The sequence below is a fragment of the Cetorhinus maximus genome, chromosome 12, assembly GCF_964194155.1.
Source record: "Cetorhinus maximus chromosome 12, sCetMax3.hap1.1, whole genome shotgun sequence".
Taxonomy (NCBI): domain Eukaryota; kingdom Metazoa; phylum Chordata; class Chondrichthyes; order Lamniformes; family Cetorhinidae; genus Cetorhinus; species Cetorhinus maximus.
This window is the reverse complement of record NC_135890.1, coordinates 97,651,187-97,665,722: the sequence shown is the minus strand read 5'-3', so window position 1 is coordinate 97,665,722 and position 14,536 is coordinate 97,651,187. Positions and strand designations below refer to the sequence as shown.

The 14,536-nt window shown below is 44.2% G+C and overlaps 1 protein-coding gene across 1 annotated transcript; it reads right to left on the bottom strand.

Moving 5' to 3' along the window:
* Positions 1-6,241: 6,241 nt before the first annotated feature.
* On the bottom strand, positions 6,242-14,154 carry LOC144687126 (uncharacterized). Its single transcript, XM_078552879.1, has 3 exons — positions 13,946-14,154; positions 6,532-6,762; positions 6,242-6,438 (listed from the first exon to the last, which is right to left on the bottom strand). Exons 1-3 carry the CDS (start codon positions 13,998-14,000, stop codon positions 6,362-6,364), a joined length of 363 nt encoding a protein of 120 aa, XP_078409005.1. The 5' UTR covers positions 14,001-14,154; the 3' UTR covers positions 6,242-6,361.
* Positions 14,155-14,536: the final 382 nt, after the last annotated feature.

The window sequence follows — 14,536 nt, the reverse complement described above, 5'->3', positions numbered from 1 at the left end:
AAGAAGATGGCTCAGTAAAGTCATCGCAGTCCGACATTTTGAGGATCAGCAAATCCTTTTATGCCGGATTGTATGACATGAATCCCACAGACAGTGCGGCCTCCCAGTCCTTCCTGTCCTCTATCACTGAGGTCTTAGATGACAGTACATGGGAGAGTCTGAACAAACTGCTAACTCCTGACGAACTGACTAAGGCCCTTGAACCCTTCGAGAAGAGTAAAACTCCCGGAAGTGACGGCTTACCGGCGGAGTTGTATTCGGTTCTGTGGGACTGGATCGGCCCAGACCTGCTAGAAGTGTACGAGAGTATTCTCCTGGCCGGCAGCTTGTCAGAATCCATGAGGAAAGGCATCATAACCCTCATCAACAAGCAGGAGGGGGAAAGGGAGAAAATTAGAAATTGGAGACCCATTTCACTGTTGAATGTGGACTATAAGATTCTGTCCAAGGTCATCGCCAATCAACGGGACAAGTCCGCTGTGGAGTTGGTGATCTACCCTGACCAGACCTGCACTGTGTCCGGCAGGAAGATCTCTGACAGCCTTGCACTACTCAGGGATACGATTGCCTATGCAGGACAGGGGTGTGGACACCTGCCTCATCAGCCTGGATCAGGAGGAGGCCTTTGACAGAATATTGCACACATACATGGAGGATGTGCTCTCCAAAATGGGGTTTGGAGAGGGACTCCGCAACTGGATCCAACTACTCTACACTAACATCAGTAGCGCAGTTTCAATAAATGGGTGGGACTCGGAAAGCCTTCCAATTAAATCTGGAGTCAGGCAGGGCTGCCCTCTCTCCCGTGGCCTGTTTGTGTGTTGCATTGAACCCTTTGCTGAGTCCATCAGGAAGGATCCGGGCATAAGAGGAGTGACAATCCCAGGCAGTGGAGGCACTCAGGTCAAAGCCTCCCTGTACATGGACCATGTTGCCATCTTCTGCTCAGATCCGCTGTCGGTGCGCAGACTGATCCACATCTGCGACCAGTTTGGACTGGCATCCGGAGCCAAGGTAAATCTGGGCAAGAGCGAGGCCATGTTCTTTGGGAGCTGTGCTGACCGATCCTTTTTCCCCTTCACTGTCAGGGCTGACGGCCTGAAGGTGCTGGGGATATAGTTCGGAGGGACCGGGGCATACGTTAGAAACTAGAAGGAGCGAGTGGCTATGGCGGAAAGAAAACTGGGCATATGGGAGCGATGCTCCCTCTCCATTGCAGGTAAAAACCTAGTCATCAGGTGTGAGGCACTCTTGCTGTTGCTGTACATGGCGCAGGTCTGACACATTCCTCACTCCTGCCCGATGGCGATCACCCGATTATCTGGAGTTGAGAATGGATTGTGTCCGCAGGGACACGATGTACAAGCCTCTAGATAAAGGGGGAAGAAACGTGCCCAACATCGCCCTCATCCCGATGGCCACCTTTGTGTGTGGCTGCATCAAGCTGTGCGTAGACCCTCGGTACGCAAACACCAAGTGTCACTACGTGCTGAGGTTCTACCTGTCCCTGATGTTGCGAAGGATGGGTCTGGCCACGCTGCCACGGAACGCTCCAAGCAGTTGGACCGTGCCGCACCACCTGTCCCTCGTGGGAAAATTTATGCAAACACCTTTGACCACAAGTCCATCAGGCTGTGGTCGGCATGTAACGTCTTAGAGCCCCTGCGGGAAAAGGAGATGGTGGATCCTGTGGGTTGGTTCCCCAAGCAGACTGTCAAAGTCATTTGGCAGAATGCCTCATCACCAGAACTTTCCAACAAGCACCAAGATGTAGCTTGGCTGGTGGTGAGAAAGGCCCTCCCAGTCAGATCCTTCCTACACGCCAGGAGTCTCACCCCCTCTGCACGTTGCCCTCGAGGTGGCTGTGGTGGGGAAGAGACTGTTGTTCACCTCCTTGTGGAATGTGCCTTTGCAAAGAAGGTCTGGAGAGAGATGCAGTGGTTTCTGTCGAGGTTTGTCCCGAGCAGTTCTGTGACACAGGACTCTGTGCTCTACGGGCTGTTCCCAGGGACACACACCGAAACAAACATCAACTGCAGCTGGAGGATCAACTCGGTGAAAGACGCTCTTTGGTCTGCCCGAAACTTGTTGGTCTTCCAGCGCAAAGAGTTGTCCCCAACCGAGTGTTGCAGACTGGCACAGACTGGCACATTCCAAGGTCCAGGACTATGTGCTGAGGGAAGCACTAAAGCTTGGGGCAGCCGCCGCAAAGGTGCAATGGGGAAAGGTCGCTGTCTAAGACCTTTCTGCCATAGTGCACCGAGGGGCTGGGAATTGTGTAGACCCCTCGGCTGTACGACTCACAATGAATGTATGTAGTGAAAACTAAATGTATCATAATTGTATTGAAGCACCTCAGAGTGCAACATGATGTATGTCGATAACTCCAATCCCACTGCACTGTCTGACTGTCTGTAATGACCATATTGAAATGACTGTAATATTCATTGATTGTATTGAAGTACCTCGTAATCCATGTGTAAAAGTTGAATCTGATTGCACTATTTGTGATGGCCATTTAGAAATGTGTTGTAATGTTCTTTCATATATTTCATGAATAAAGTATATTTGTCCAAAAAAAAATTACTGGCCATAAGCCATGTCACAGCACTCAATACATAATGTGATTGGTACAAATACTGATTACGCACTGGGTTTTCACTTGTGAGTGCTATGCATTTGCCTCCCAGATACCAAAGGGGGGTTATAAAATATCAGGGACATGTGTTGCTAGTGGACAATGAAGAAGAAGGGAAGAGGAAGGTGAGTTTCTTCCAAATTAGTTTAAGGAATGGAGGTGAGGGAATTTACATTATGAGCACATTTTTGAAATCTATATCAAACTCTACTGAGTACTTACAGGTTGCTTCTGCTTTACAGTTTGGATTTAGGAAATTGATTAATTACATAAAACCATGGTAAACATTATTATTAGACATCATGGAGATGATTTAATGGCCAGATAGGTACATTTCTCCTTAACTGCATTAGCTAACATTAGGCTTTCTACCTATCCATGAGTTTAACTTAACAGTACACTGCAGTCAAGATATTTAGTTTTATCATCTATTCCCTCCAACACACATCCAAAAAAGATAAAAATGGCCTGTTATTCCAAGCCACCTTCACACTAACTCCTACCTGGCTAAGTGCAAAGCATGGGAAAATAATAGAATGACAAGTAATTAAGATATTTATTATTGCATGCTAAGCAATACTGATTCTGAATGCATCAAAGTGCAATAGCTAATACATTTATATAAATGTCATCACTTGCCTGAAATAAAAGGTCTCAGAATTCAATGTCCAGTTTCTTCAAACTCTTTTAGATGAAGCAAATAACTGTTAAATTCTCACATGTAGGAGCGCACATATTTTCACCCTTCAACTTTTTAATAAGTATATAAAAAGGAAGAGAGTAGCTAAAGTAAATTTTGGTTTCTTACAAGCAGAGATAGGAGAAATTATCATGGAGAATAAGGAAATAGCAGGGGCATTGAACAAATATTTTGTGTCTACCTTCACAGTACAAGCTGCATACCAGAATTAGAGGGTAACCTAGGAGCTAAAAAGAGTGAGGAAATTAAGGTATTAATACCAGCAGAGAAAAAGTATTGGAGAAACTCCAAGGACTAAAATCCTGATGGCCTACACCCTAGGGTTCTAAAGGGGATAGCTGCACGGAAAGCAGATGTGCTAGCTATGATTCTTCAAAATTCCTTCAATTCAGGAACGGTCCCATCAGATTTGAAGTTGGCATATGGTACACTGCTTTTCAAGAAAGGAGGGAGAGAGAAAACAGGGAACATCGGGCCAGTTAGCCTAACATCAGACGTTGGAAAAATGCTGTAATCTATTTTTAACTAAATCTTAATGCACTTAGAAAAGCATCGTATAATTAGAACAAGTCAACATGGTTTTACAAATGGGAAAACTTGTTTGAAAAATTTATTAGATTTTTTTGAGGATGTAACTAGTCAGATAGTTAAAGGGGAAACAGTAGATGTAGTAAACCTGGATTTCCAAAAGGTATTCGATAAAGTGCCATGCTAAAGGTTAATAGGCAAGATAAGGGCTCATGGAATTAGGGTAATATATTAGCACGGATAGAGGATTGGTTAATGGAAAGTAGGCAAAGAGTGGGCATATAAGGGCATTTTCAAGTTGATAGGCTCAAGTTGACATGATCAGTGCTGGGGCCTCAGCTATTTACAATATATATTAATAATTTAGATGAAGAGACAAAGAGTGATGTATCTAAGTTTGCTGATGATACAAAGCTAGTTAGAAAGGTAAGCTGTAGGGAGGACACAGAGAGGCTGCAAAGAGATATAGACAAGTTAAGTCAATGGGCAACAAGATGGCTGATGGAGTATAATGTGGGGAAGTGTGAAATTATTCACTTTGGTTGTAAGAATAGAAAAGCAGAATATTTTTTAAAAGGTGCTAAACGTGTAAATGTTGGTGTTCAGAAAGACTTGGGTGTGCTTGTACATGGAACACAGAAAGTTAGCATGCAGATACATCAAGCAATTAGGAAGGCAAATGACATGTTGCTATACTATACCTTTACTATAAGGGCATTGGAGTACAAGAATAAAGAAGTCTTGCTACAATTGTACAGGGTTTTGGTGAGACCACATCAGGAATACTGTGCGCAGTTTTGGTCTCCATATTGAAGGAAGGATATACTTGCATTGGAGGCGATACAGCAAAGGTTCACTAAATTAGTCCCTGGAATGAAAGGGATAATGGGAAGCTGAGTAAATTGGGCCTATATTCTCTGGAGTTTGGGAGAATAAGAGGCAATCTCATTGGAACATACAAGATTCTGAAGGAGCTTGGTAGGGTAGACACCAAAAGGAATCTAAAACACAGAGGCATAGTCTCAGGACAGGGGGTCGATCATTTAGGACTAAGATGAGAAGAAATGACTTCACTCAAAAGGTTGTGAACATTTCGAATTCTCTACCCCTGGAGGGTTGTGGATGCTCCTTCTTTGAATACATGTAAGGCTGGGATGGACAGATTTTTGATCTCTTCGGGAACTGAGGGATACGGGGAGCAGGTGGGGAAGTGGAGGTGAAGCCCAAGATCTGCCATGATTGTAGTGAAAGGTGGAGCAGGCTGAACAGGCCACATGGTCTACTCCTGCTCCTATTTCTAGAGTTCTTGTGTTCAACTCCTATTAATGCACAGGTTGCAGCCGGGAAATTCTGCAAGTTGCATATGTTCAGGAACCACAGATTTTATGCTGGGGAAATTCTGCAAATTGCACAGACTTGTGATTAAAATTCTCTAACCTGTGGGTAAGGGCAAAACAACCAGTCTAGACAGGTAAAAGTTTTGAAGTAAACATTTGATGAAGGTACTAAAAGATAATTTGACAGGTAATTTTAATCTGATTAATGTGAAATAAGGTTTTTTTTGTTCTTCTCAATACCTGGCTTTTAAGTATAAAAAAATTCAGTTACTGAGAAAAATGTAGATGAAATGTTTTTCAGAAAGCATGCTGATGATTCGTAGGTAAAAGACCCTTCTGTTGAAGGGTCGTGAGGACTCGAAACGTCGACTCTTTTCTTCTCCACCGATGCTGCCAGACCTGCTGAGTTTTTCCAGGTAATTCTGTTTTTGTAAAAGATAATACTGTGCCACCTAGTGGTAGTGTTGGTAATAGCCACATGACTGTCAGCATTTTAACATTGGAAATTATTGCAGCCCTGTGCAGCATGCACATAACGCAATATTTTCAATAGGAAATAAATAGATAGTAGAAGAGTGTTAGCAGTATTTACAGATTCATATTATGTAGTTGTGCCCACATTTTGCGGAAATTGTAATTGTCTCCTTAATTATGCTTATTTAGCTATGTATTGAATTTTATCTGTGACCTTTTTAAAAATACAGAAGCCAGAGGAAAGATGCTGCAGGTTGCAGGTTGATAAGTGGGATGCATGTTGAAGTACTGAGGAAGAGATTTCAGTAGCATTGGGAAGGTGGTCTAAGGGTATGGGAAAAGTTTGGAGGGTGCCACCATTATGCCTGTTAGGAGTTCTGGCCAGGATTTTCTTTTAAGTCTTGGAGTGAAGTTTCAGGTTAATAATGTCACCTCTCATGGAAACAGATCTGGAAGGACATATTGGAAAGTTAGTATGTTACATAGAAAAAGTCTTGAGATATAACACAAAGGCTTGACTGAGTAATAATGGAAAACACTTGTATAAATGACTAATTTAGTTTAATTAGCTTGGAAAAAGTTTATTTTGCTTCACATTTTGTTAATTGATTTTCTGACAGGATCAGACATGATATTCCTGCTGAATTTTCTGGGAGGGTTTTGTGCATTCTATGCCACTGCTACTTATTTTGCCCCTTCCAATTCACTCAAAACCAGTTCACGCAATTGAAAATAATTCAAGGGAAACAGAAGTTCAGCATCTGTGGGTGGAAAGATGATGAACCAGATATTAGTACATGGTACGAAATCAGAATAAATGGAACATCTGAAACAGTTAACTAGCAATTAATTACCAGATTCGATTTCTGTCTCAACTTCAACCTCGTCATCTATTATTGGTGGCATGATTTTGATGGGTTTCATGAACCTGATCAGCTCTGTACCAGCTGTCAGGATATTCACTGGTAGAATACTTATTGCACTACTTGCAGGACTGACAGGGGGAGTTTCCTTTTGCAATTCTGCTACCTGGATCATCAGCATGTGTTTCTGCAACAGGTCAATTGATTTTCTTTCTATTATGCCTGTAAAATAACAAACATGAGAGTTTCAAGAGATAATCAGCATTACAGCATCAATTTATAAAATGAGCCTGTACACTGAATTTACTGAGATTATTTTATGGACGTGATGTACGTGGAACCTGAAGATGGAATGATTCCACTTCACTCCAGGATTGACAATTCAGTAGCAAAATACTGCTGACGCTGGAAATCTGAAATAAAAATGGAAAAATGGTGGAAATACTCAGCAGGTCAGGTAGACTCTGTGGAGGGAAACAGAGTTAACAGTTCAGGTTGATGACCACCTGAAATGTGAACCCTGTTTCTCTCCACAGATGATATGCTGCCTGACCTGCTAATTATTTCCACCATTGTCCATTTTTACTGAAAAAACGTATTGTTGAAGGTGCTGACCCGCTGGCACCCCCCGAACCCCTCCATTTACCTCACCCAACAAGCCAAACCAGGTGCTTCCTCTAGCCCTGAACCTTCATCTTTTTTTTGTTCCTCTCCTATCCCCATTCCATCTCACCTTGTCCATGGGAGTGACCTCCTGCCTCTTTGACTAAACTGCTGACCACCCAGTTTCTTTTCCTAGCCCAGTGCTAGCGAACATCATAAATGATTTCCTTCTCACATACAGTCCCCCTCCATTTCAGAAATGCTGTCATCACCACCCGCTCAAAAATATTCTGCTGTTCTTGCAAATTTTAAACTCCCTTTCCCTTTCAAAGGCCTTGAATGTGTTATTGTTTATCAAATTATTTTTCCTACAACTCCCTGTTTAAATTTTTCCAACCAATTTCTGACCCTGTAACAACAATGTAAATGCCCCACCGCAGTGCTTGCCAAACTATTTTCCAATGTGACCCCATTTTAGCGCTTGAAAATTAGCAGGACCCCAGAGCCTATAAAAACAAAACAACCATAAAGCAGCATAGTAACATTCATTAAACAATTATTTGTGTATTATAGATCAACGTATAATAATACATCATACAAATATGAAAACCTGAGTTTTTAAAGTAATTTGTAAAATTGTTATTATTTTATGTGCTCGTATAGGTTTCAGCCAAGCTCTCTATATTCCCTGGTGTCAGAAGACTCAGTAAAGCCTCTCTTGTCCCACACCGATACACAAACTTTTAGTCAGTCTCTCTTTCCCACCATACACACACACAAACACTTTTTCCCAAACCTCCTCTCCGACACACACACATGCACTCTCACACACGCACGCGCACATCTTCCCAACCCCCGTCTCCCTCTCACACACACACACAACACACCAGCCCCTTGCCCCTTCCCCACTTTTGATCCGGTTGTTAGCACCTACAAAATGGAGTCGCTATCCTGGGGTAAGGATCCTGTACAACAGGCAGGCAGGAGCAGAAACACAACAAAGTCTGAAGCTGCCACTCACCTTCCCACAGTTCAGCCACATGACCTCCCAGTTTTTCCTGCACTAAGTCACTAAGTCCTGCACTTGCTGGCTTCTAATTATGCCAAATTGGCACACAAACACCCCGGACTCACTCAAACTCGCTCCTAAAAGTTGTTTCTGATAGTCAAGAGCACTTTGAGCTCAGCACCTGCCTTGTGCTCTTTGGTGGAATTGATCCAGTGGGTTCAGGGCTGTCCCGCCAGGCTGGGCAGTCTCCTCTCCACAGTCACCATTGTTATCTTAGAGGAGGGGCAGCTCATGACTCCAAATGTGACCTCTGCGATACCATTGGGGTCATGACCCACAGTTTGAGAAACACTGCTCTACAGAACGTCATGAATGACATCCTGTCCATCATGATTCTCAGCCTCTCCCACTATCATTGTGCGATATGACTGCTGTCTGACTATTTTCTCTAATTAAACACTGGAAAGACCAAAGCCATCCTCTTCAGCCTTACCACAAACTCTGTATCCTCTGCACTGATTCCATCTCTCTCATTGGCCACTATCTCAGGTTGAACCAGACTATTCACAACCTTATTGTTCTGTTTAACCCTGCACTGACCTTCCATTCCCATGTCCCCTCCATCACAAAACTTTTTATTTCCATTTCCATAACATCACCCACCTCTGCTTATCTGTTGATGAAACCCTCATGTCGTTTTTGTCACCTCTGATTTCAACATTTCCAGTGCTCGCTTGGCTGGCCAACTCATCCACACTCTGTAAACTTCAGTACATCCAAAGTCTGCAGCTCCTATCTTACTCTGCACCAAATCCCCTTCATCCATCGGTCTTGCTCTTAATGATCTGCAATGACTTCCAGTCCCTTAAAACCTGCCAATTAAAATTCCCATGTTCACATTTAAATCCCTCATGGCCTTGTCCTATCCGTGTAACCTCCTTCAGCCCTACAATATTCAACCCTTCTTTCACCCACCATTGATGGCTGTGCTCATAACCAACTAGGCCCCAGACTCTGGAATTATCTCTTTAAAGCTCTCAACTCCCTAACCTCTGTAAAACCCACATCTTTGACCAAACTTTTGGTCGCCCTCCCTAATATATCTTTCTTTGGCTCAGCGTCCATTTTTTTTACATGATTACACATTTGTGAAACAGCTTAGGATATTATGATGTTAAAGGTATTATGTCAACGTATTTTGCTGCTTTCATCTTTCTGCTGAATTGTGATCAAATTAGGCCCTGTCTGGTGTTCAGGTGAATGTAAAAGATGCAATAGCACTTTTCTGAAGACCAGGGAGTTCAGCTGCTGTCATGGCCAATATTTATCCTTCAACCAACACCTCTAGAACAGAACAAAAAGAGAATTACCTGGAAAAACTCAGCAGGTCTGGCAGCATCGGCGGAGAAGAAATCAGTTAACGTTTCGAGCCTTCATGGCCCTTCGGCAGAACTGAAGCATAGTTAGAAGAAGGGAGAAATATAAACTGGTTTAAGGTGGGTGGGGGGGAGAGACATTGAGGGTGTGGTGATTGTGGAGATGAGCAGATAATCAAAAGATGTCACAGACAAAAGGGTCAAAGAGGTGTTGAAGGTGGTGATATTTGTCTAAGAAAAGTGCTAATTAAGAATGGAAGACAGGATATTCAAAGTACAGCTCTAGTGGGGGTGGGGTGGAAAGACTAACAAGGTTTTAGTTTTAGATTTAAAAATAATGGAAATAGGTGGGGAAAGAAGAATCTATATAAATTATTGAAAAAAAAAGCGGTGGGTGGGGGGTGGGGGGGTGGGGGGAGAAACGGGGTGGGGATGGGGGGAGGGGGAGTTTAAGATCTAAAGTTGTTGAATTCAATATTCAGCCCGGAAGGCTGTAAAGTGCCTAGTCGGAAGATGAGGTGCTGTTCCTCCAGTTTGTGTTGGGCTTCACTGGAACAATGCAGCAAGCCAAGGACAGACATGTGGGCAAGAGAACAGGGTGGAGTGTTAAAATGGCAAGCGACAGGGAGGTTTGGGTCTTTCTTGCGGACAGACCGCAGGTGTTCCGCAAAGCGGTCGCCCAGTTTGCGTTTGGTCTCTCCAATGTAGAGGAGACCGCATTGGGAGCAACGAATGCAGTAGACTAAGTTAGGGGAAATGCAAGTGAAATGCTGATTCACTTGAAAGGAGTGTTTGGGCCCTTGGACGGTGAGGAGAGAGGAAGTGAAGGGGCAGGTGTTGCATCTTCTGCGTGGGCATGGGGAGGTGCCATAAGTGGGGGTTGAGGAGTAGGGGGTGATGGAGGAGTGGACCAGGGTGTCCCGGAGGGAACGATCCCTACGGAATGCCGTCAGGGGGGGTGAAGGGAAGATGTGTTTGGTGGTGGCATCATGCTGGAGTTGGCGGAAATGGCGGAGGATGATCCTTTGAATGCGGAGGCTGGTGGGGTGATAAGTGAGGACAAGGGGGACAAAAGGTGTGGCTATGGGTACCCGCATGGGCCCCAGCTATGCCTGTCTCTTTATGGGGTATGTGGAACATTCCTTGTTCCAGTCCTACTCCGGCCCCCTCCCACAACTCTTTCTCCGGTACATCGATGATTACTTCGGTGCTGCTTCATGCTCTCGTCGGGACCTGGAAAAATTTATTAATTTTGCTTCCAATCTCCACCCCTCCATCATTTTCACATGGTCCATCTCTGACACTTCTCTTCCCTTCCTTGACCTCTCTGTCTCAATTTCTGATGATAGACTGTCCACCAATATCCATTACAAGCCTACCGACTCCCACAGCTACCTCGACTACAGCTCCTCACACCCCGCTTCTTGTAAAGACTCCATCCCATTCTCTCAGTTCCTTCGCCTCCGTCGCATCTGTTCTCATGACGCTACCTTCAAAAACAGCTCCTCTGACATGTCCTCCTTCTTCCTTAACCGAGGTTTTCCATCCACGGTCGTTGACAGGGCCCTCAACCGTGTCCGGCCCATATCCCGCGCATCCTCCCTCACGCCTTCTCCTCCTTCCCAGAAACATGATAGGGTCCCCCTTGTCCTCACTTATCACCCCACCAGCCTCCGCATTCAAAGGATCATCCTCCGCCATTTCCGCCAACTCCAGCATGATGCCACCACCAAACACATCTTCCCTTCACCCCCCCTGACGGCATTCCGTAGGGATCGTTCCCTCCGGGACACCCTGGTCCACTCCTCCATCACCCCCTACTCCTCAACCCCCACTTATGGCACCTCCCCATGCCCACGCAGAAGATGCAACACCTGCCCCTTCACTTCCTCTCTCCTCACCGTCCAAGGGCCCAAACACTCCTTTCAAGTGAAGCAGCATTTCACTTGCATTTCCCCTAACTTAGTCTACTGCATTCGTTGCTCCCAATGCGGTCTCCTCTACATTGGAGAGACCAAACGCAAACTGGGCCACCGCTTTGCGGAACACCTGCGGTCTGTCCGCAAGAAAGACCCAAACCTCCCTGTCGCTTGCCATTTTAACACTCCACCCTGTTCTCTTGCCCACATGTCTGTCCTTGGCTTGCTGCATTGTTCCAGTGAAGCCCAACACAAACTGGAGGAACAGCACCTCATCTTCCGACTAGGCACTTTACAGCCTTCCGGGCTGAATATTGAATTCAACAACTTTAGATCTTAAACTCCCCCTCCCCCCATCCCCACCCCGTTTCTCCCCCCACCCCCCCACCCCCCACCCACCGCTTTTTTTTTCAATAATTTATATAGATTCTTCTTTCCCCACCTATTTCCATTATTTTTAAATCTAAAACTAAAACCTTGTTAGTCTTTCCACCCCACCCCCACTAGAGCTGTACTTTGAATATCCTGTCTTCCATTCTTAATTAGCACTTTTCTTAGACAAATATCACCACCTTCAACACCTCTTTGACCCTTTTGTCTGTGACATCTTTTGATTATCTGCTCATCTCCACAATCACCACACCCTCAATGTCTCTCCCCCCCCACCCACCTTAAACCAGTTTATATTTCTCCCTTCTTCTAACTATGCTTCAGTTCTGCCGAAGGGCCATGAAGGCTCGAAACGTTAACTGATTTCTTCTCCGCCGATGCTGCCAGACCTGCTGAGTTTTTCCAGGTAATTCTGCTTTTGTTTTGGATTTCCGGCATCCACAGTAGCTTTTAGCTTTTTGTTTTTACCTCTAGAACAGAATAACTGGTCATTCATTTCATTGACCTTTAAGTCATCCAGCTGTGTGCAAAAATTGGCTGCTGTGTTTGACTAAAAAAACAGTGATTGCATTTCAAAAGTAATCCATTGGCTGGAGGCGCTTTCGGATATATTGAGGACATGGAAATTTCTATTTCAATACAGCTCTTCCGGTTTCTTTTCTGACAGATTATTTTGAATAGATTTAAGACGGTAATCAGAATTTCTAATTCAATTGCTAATTTTATGTCTTTATGTTTTCCAAAGTGAAAGAGAGTTTGTCTTGTTTCTTAGCAACATCAATATTCATTTTTTTTTAAAATTGTAAAGCAGCAAGAGAAAGGCTATTCTATAGGAGAAAGACAAAACATCTTGACAGGAACAATGTAAAAAAGAAGTACATAGAAAAAAGTTGTCGATCCTGTAACAATTTTAAATGCTTAGGTTTTCACTGCTTTGGCATTCACAGAGCTGTTATCTAGATACTTTGGGCTAATTTTCCAACTTAGCACTCCCAGCAGGGTAGAAAAATGTCAGGAGTACCAGTAATGACTTTCTTGTCATATGCTTCAATATCTGATGCATGCTCCTGGCGTGGGATGCTCCCTACTGGGAGGAAAAGAAAGTTTAAAAATTCTCTCTTCAGCATGGATAAAATCTGCTTGTCGGCCTGCAGCAAAACCCAGCTTTTACTGGCACAGCAGATAGGATTTCCAATAGCTAAGTAGCACCATCCCCAGGATTTTAATGGTATTGTAGCTCATTGATAAATGGTCATTTCTGGAGTCAATTCCCTGATTTTGTGCTCAGGGAATGACCCCCTCGCACCGGCAGGTGAGCAATGCAGAAACAGCAGAGAAACAGAGTACGGCAACGCTGCATTGTCGATTCCATGACAGAAAGTGCTCGACAATTTTTTTCAGGCTAAACTGCAAGGGTACGCAAGACACATTGAAAATGATTTAAGTTAATGCTAATAAGTCCCATTACATATTCCCCCATGGCTTCTTATTGGTCCAATCTTTGTGTCCTACACAGCTGCTTTGAAACATGTGCTTCTGGAATTTCCCATGGTGGTTACGACAGCACATCCAGTATTAAAGTGGTGATTGTTTCATGTTTAAGACCATAGATTTTGCTTTAGCTCTTCTGCTTTTTTTCAACACAGGAGTCCTTTTGCACAGGTTTCCCGCATTACTGCTGTCAAATGCCAACCTCAGTTCCAACCATATGCTCAGCATAAGCATTTCTGTGCACCTACCAACAAGTGTATTGGACTTGAGAGGGGAAGAGCAGTTCCAGCATAGAGAAGAATGGCAAGTGTCTGGCACCCACACCACGTATGGCACAAGAACTACATTCGCCAACCCAGACTGAATACCTAGCCTTTGCTCTCTGCTTTCTGAGGACAGCTGTAACTATGTTATGTCACTGTCTAAGGACTGACCTGGAAACAAGATCTCGCTCAGTGATATATCTGCTCTTATGATGCTAGTTACAACAAAATTTATATAATTGACCTTTTTTAAGCTGCCACTAGTGACATTCGCCAAATTGGTTGGACTTCAGCTCACCAATGCCTTGTTTGTCGGAGGAATGCTTTTGACACAAGAGAGAAAGGCATTTTTACCAGGTAGCAGGCTTCCCAAAGTGTAGGGCCTCACTGATGGCAGATGTTTACCCATCGAGGTCTCAAAGAATAACCTCCTGTTTAAGTCTCTCTCTGTCCAGTTTCTTTGGGGCGGATGTTTCTATGATGGTGCTTGCATGATGGGTGCTCATATGAGGGGCCAGCTTCCTGTTAATTTTTGGTGCCAGCTCAATCATTTTGGAAGTACCCTACATGAAGAGAAAGGGAACATGTATTAGCAATGGGGGTAGGTGGCAAGTGGCTGTGCACACAGTAACAAGGCCAATACAGTGCCATGCTGCTGATGGGCAGGTGCGCCTGCATAAAATTCACTGAGTGAATGTGGAGGATTAGCAAGAAGAAAGTGAAAAAATACACTTAACTTTTTGGGCTGCCACAAAGCCACAAGTTCTCCCCTGTGCACTCTTTCTATGCCCTTCGCCCTAATAATTTGGAGGGCTTGTTCCTCACGGCCAGTGAGGCAGCACAGCTTATTATAAGTCTGCCATCGGTGGCGATTCTCTTTCGATGGTTGTGGATAGCCTTCTCCTTTAAAGAACAAACTACGTAGGTGTTTTTAGCAATAACACG

Excerpts from the sequence above, each read along its gene's own strand:
- LOC144687126 (XM_078552879.1), bottom strand. The coding sequence starts at position 14,000 with ATGGGTAAACATCTGCCATCAGTGAGGCCCTACACTTTGGGAAGCCTG. Across the intron at positions 6,763-13,945 it reads TTTGGGAAGCCTGCTACCTG|GCATAATAGAAAGAAAATCA; the intron begins GTAAAAATGCCT and ends GTTATTTTACAG. Across the intron at positions 6,439-6,531 it reads TGAGACAGAAATCGAATCTG|ATGCTGAACTTCTGTTTCCC; the intron begins GTAATTAATTGC and ends TTCCACCCACAG.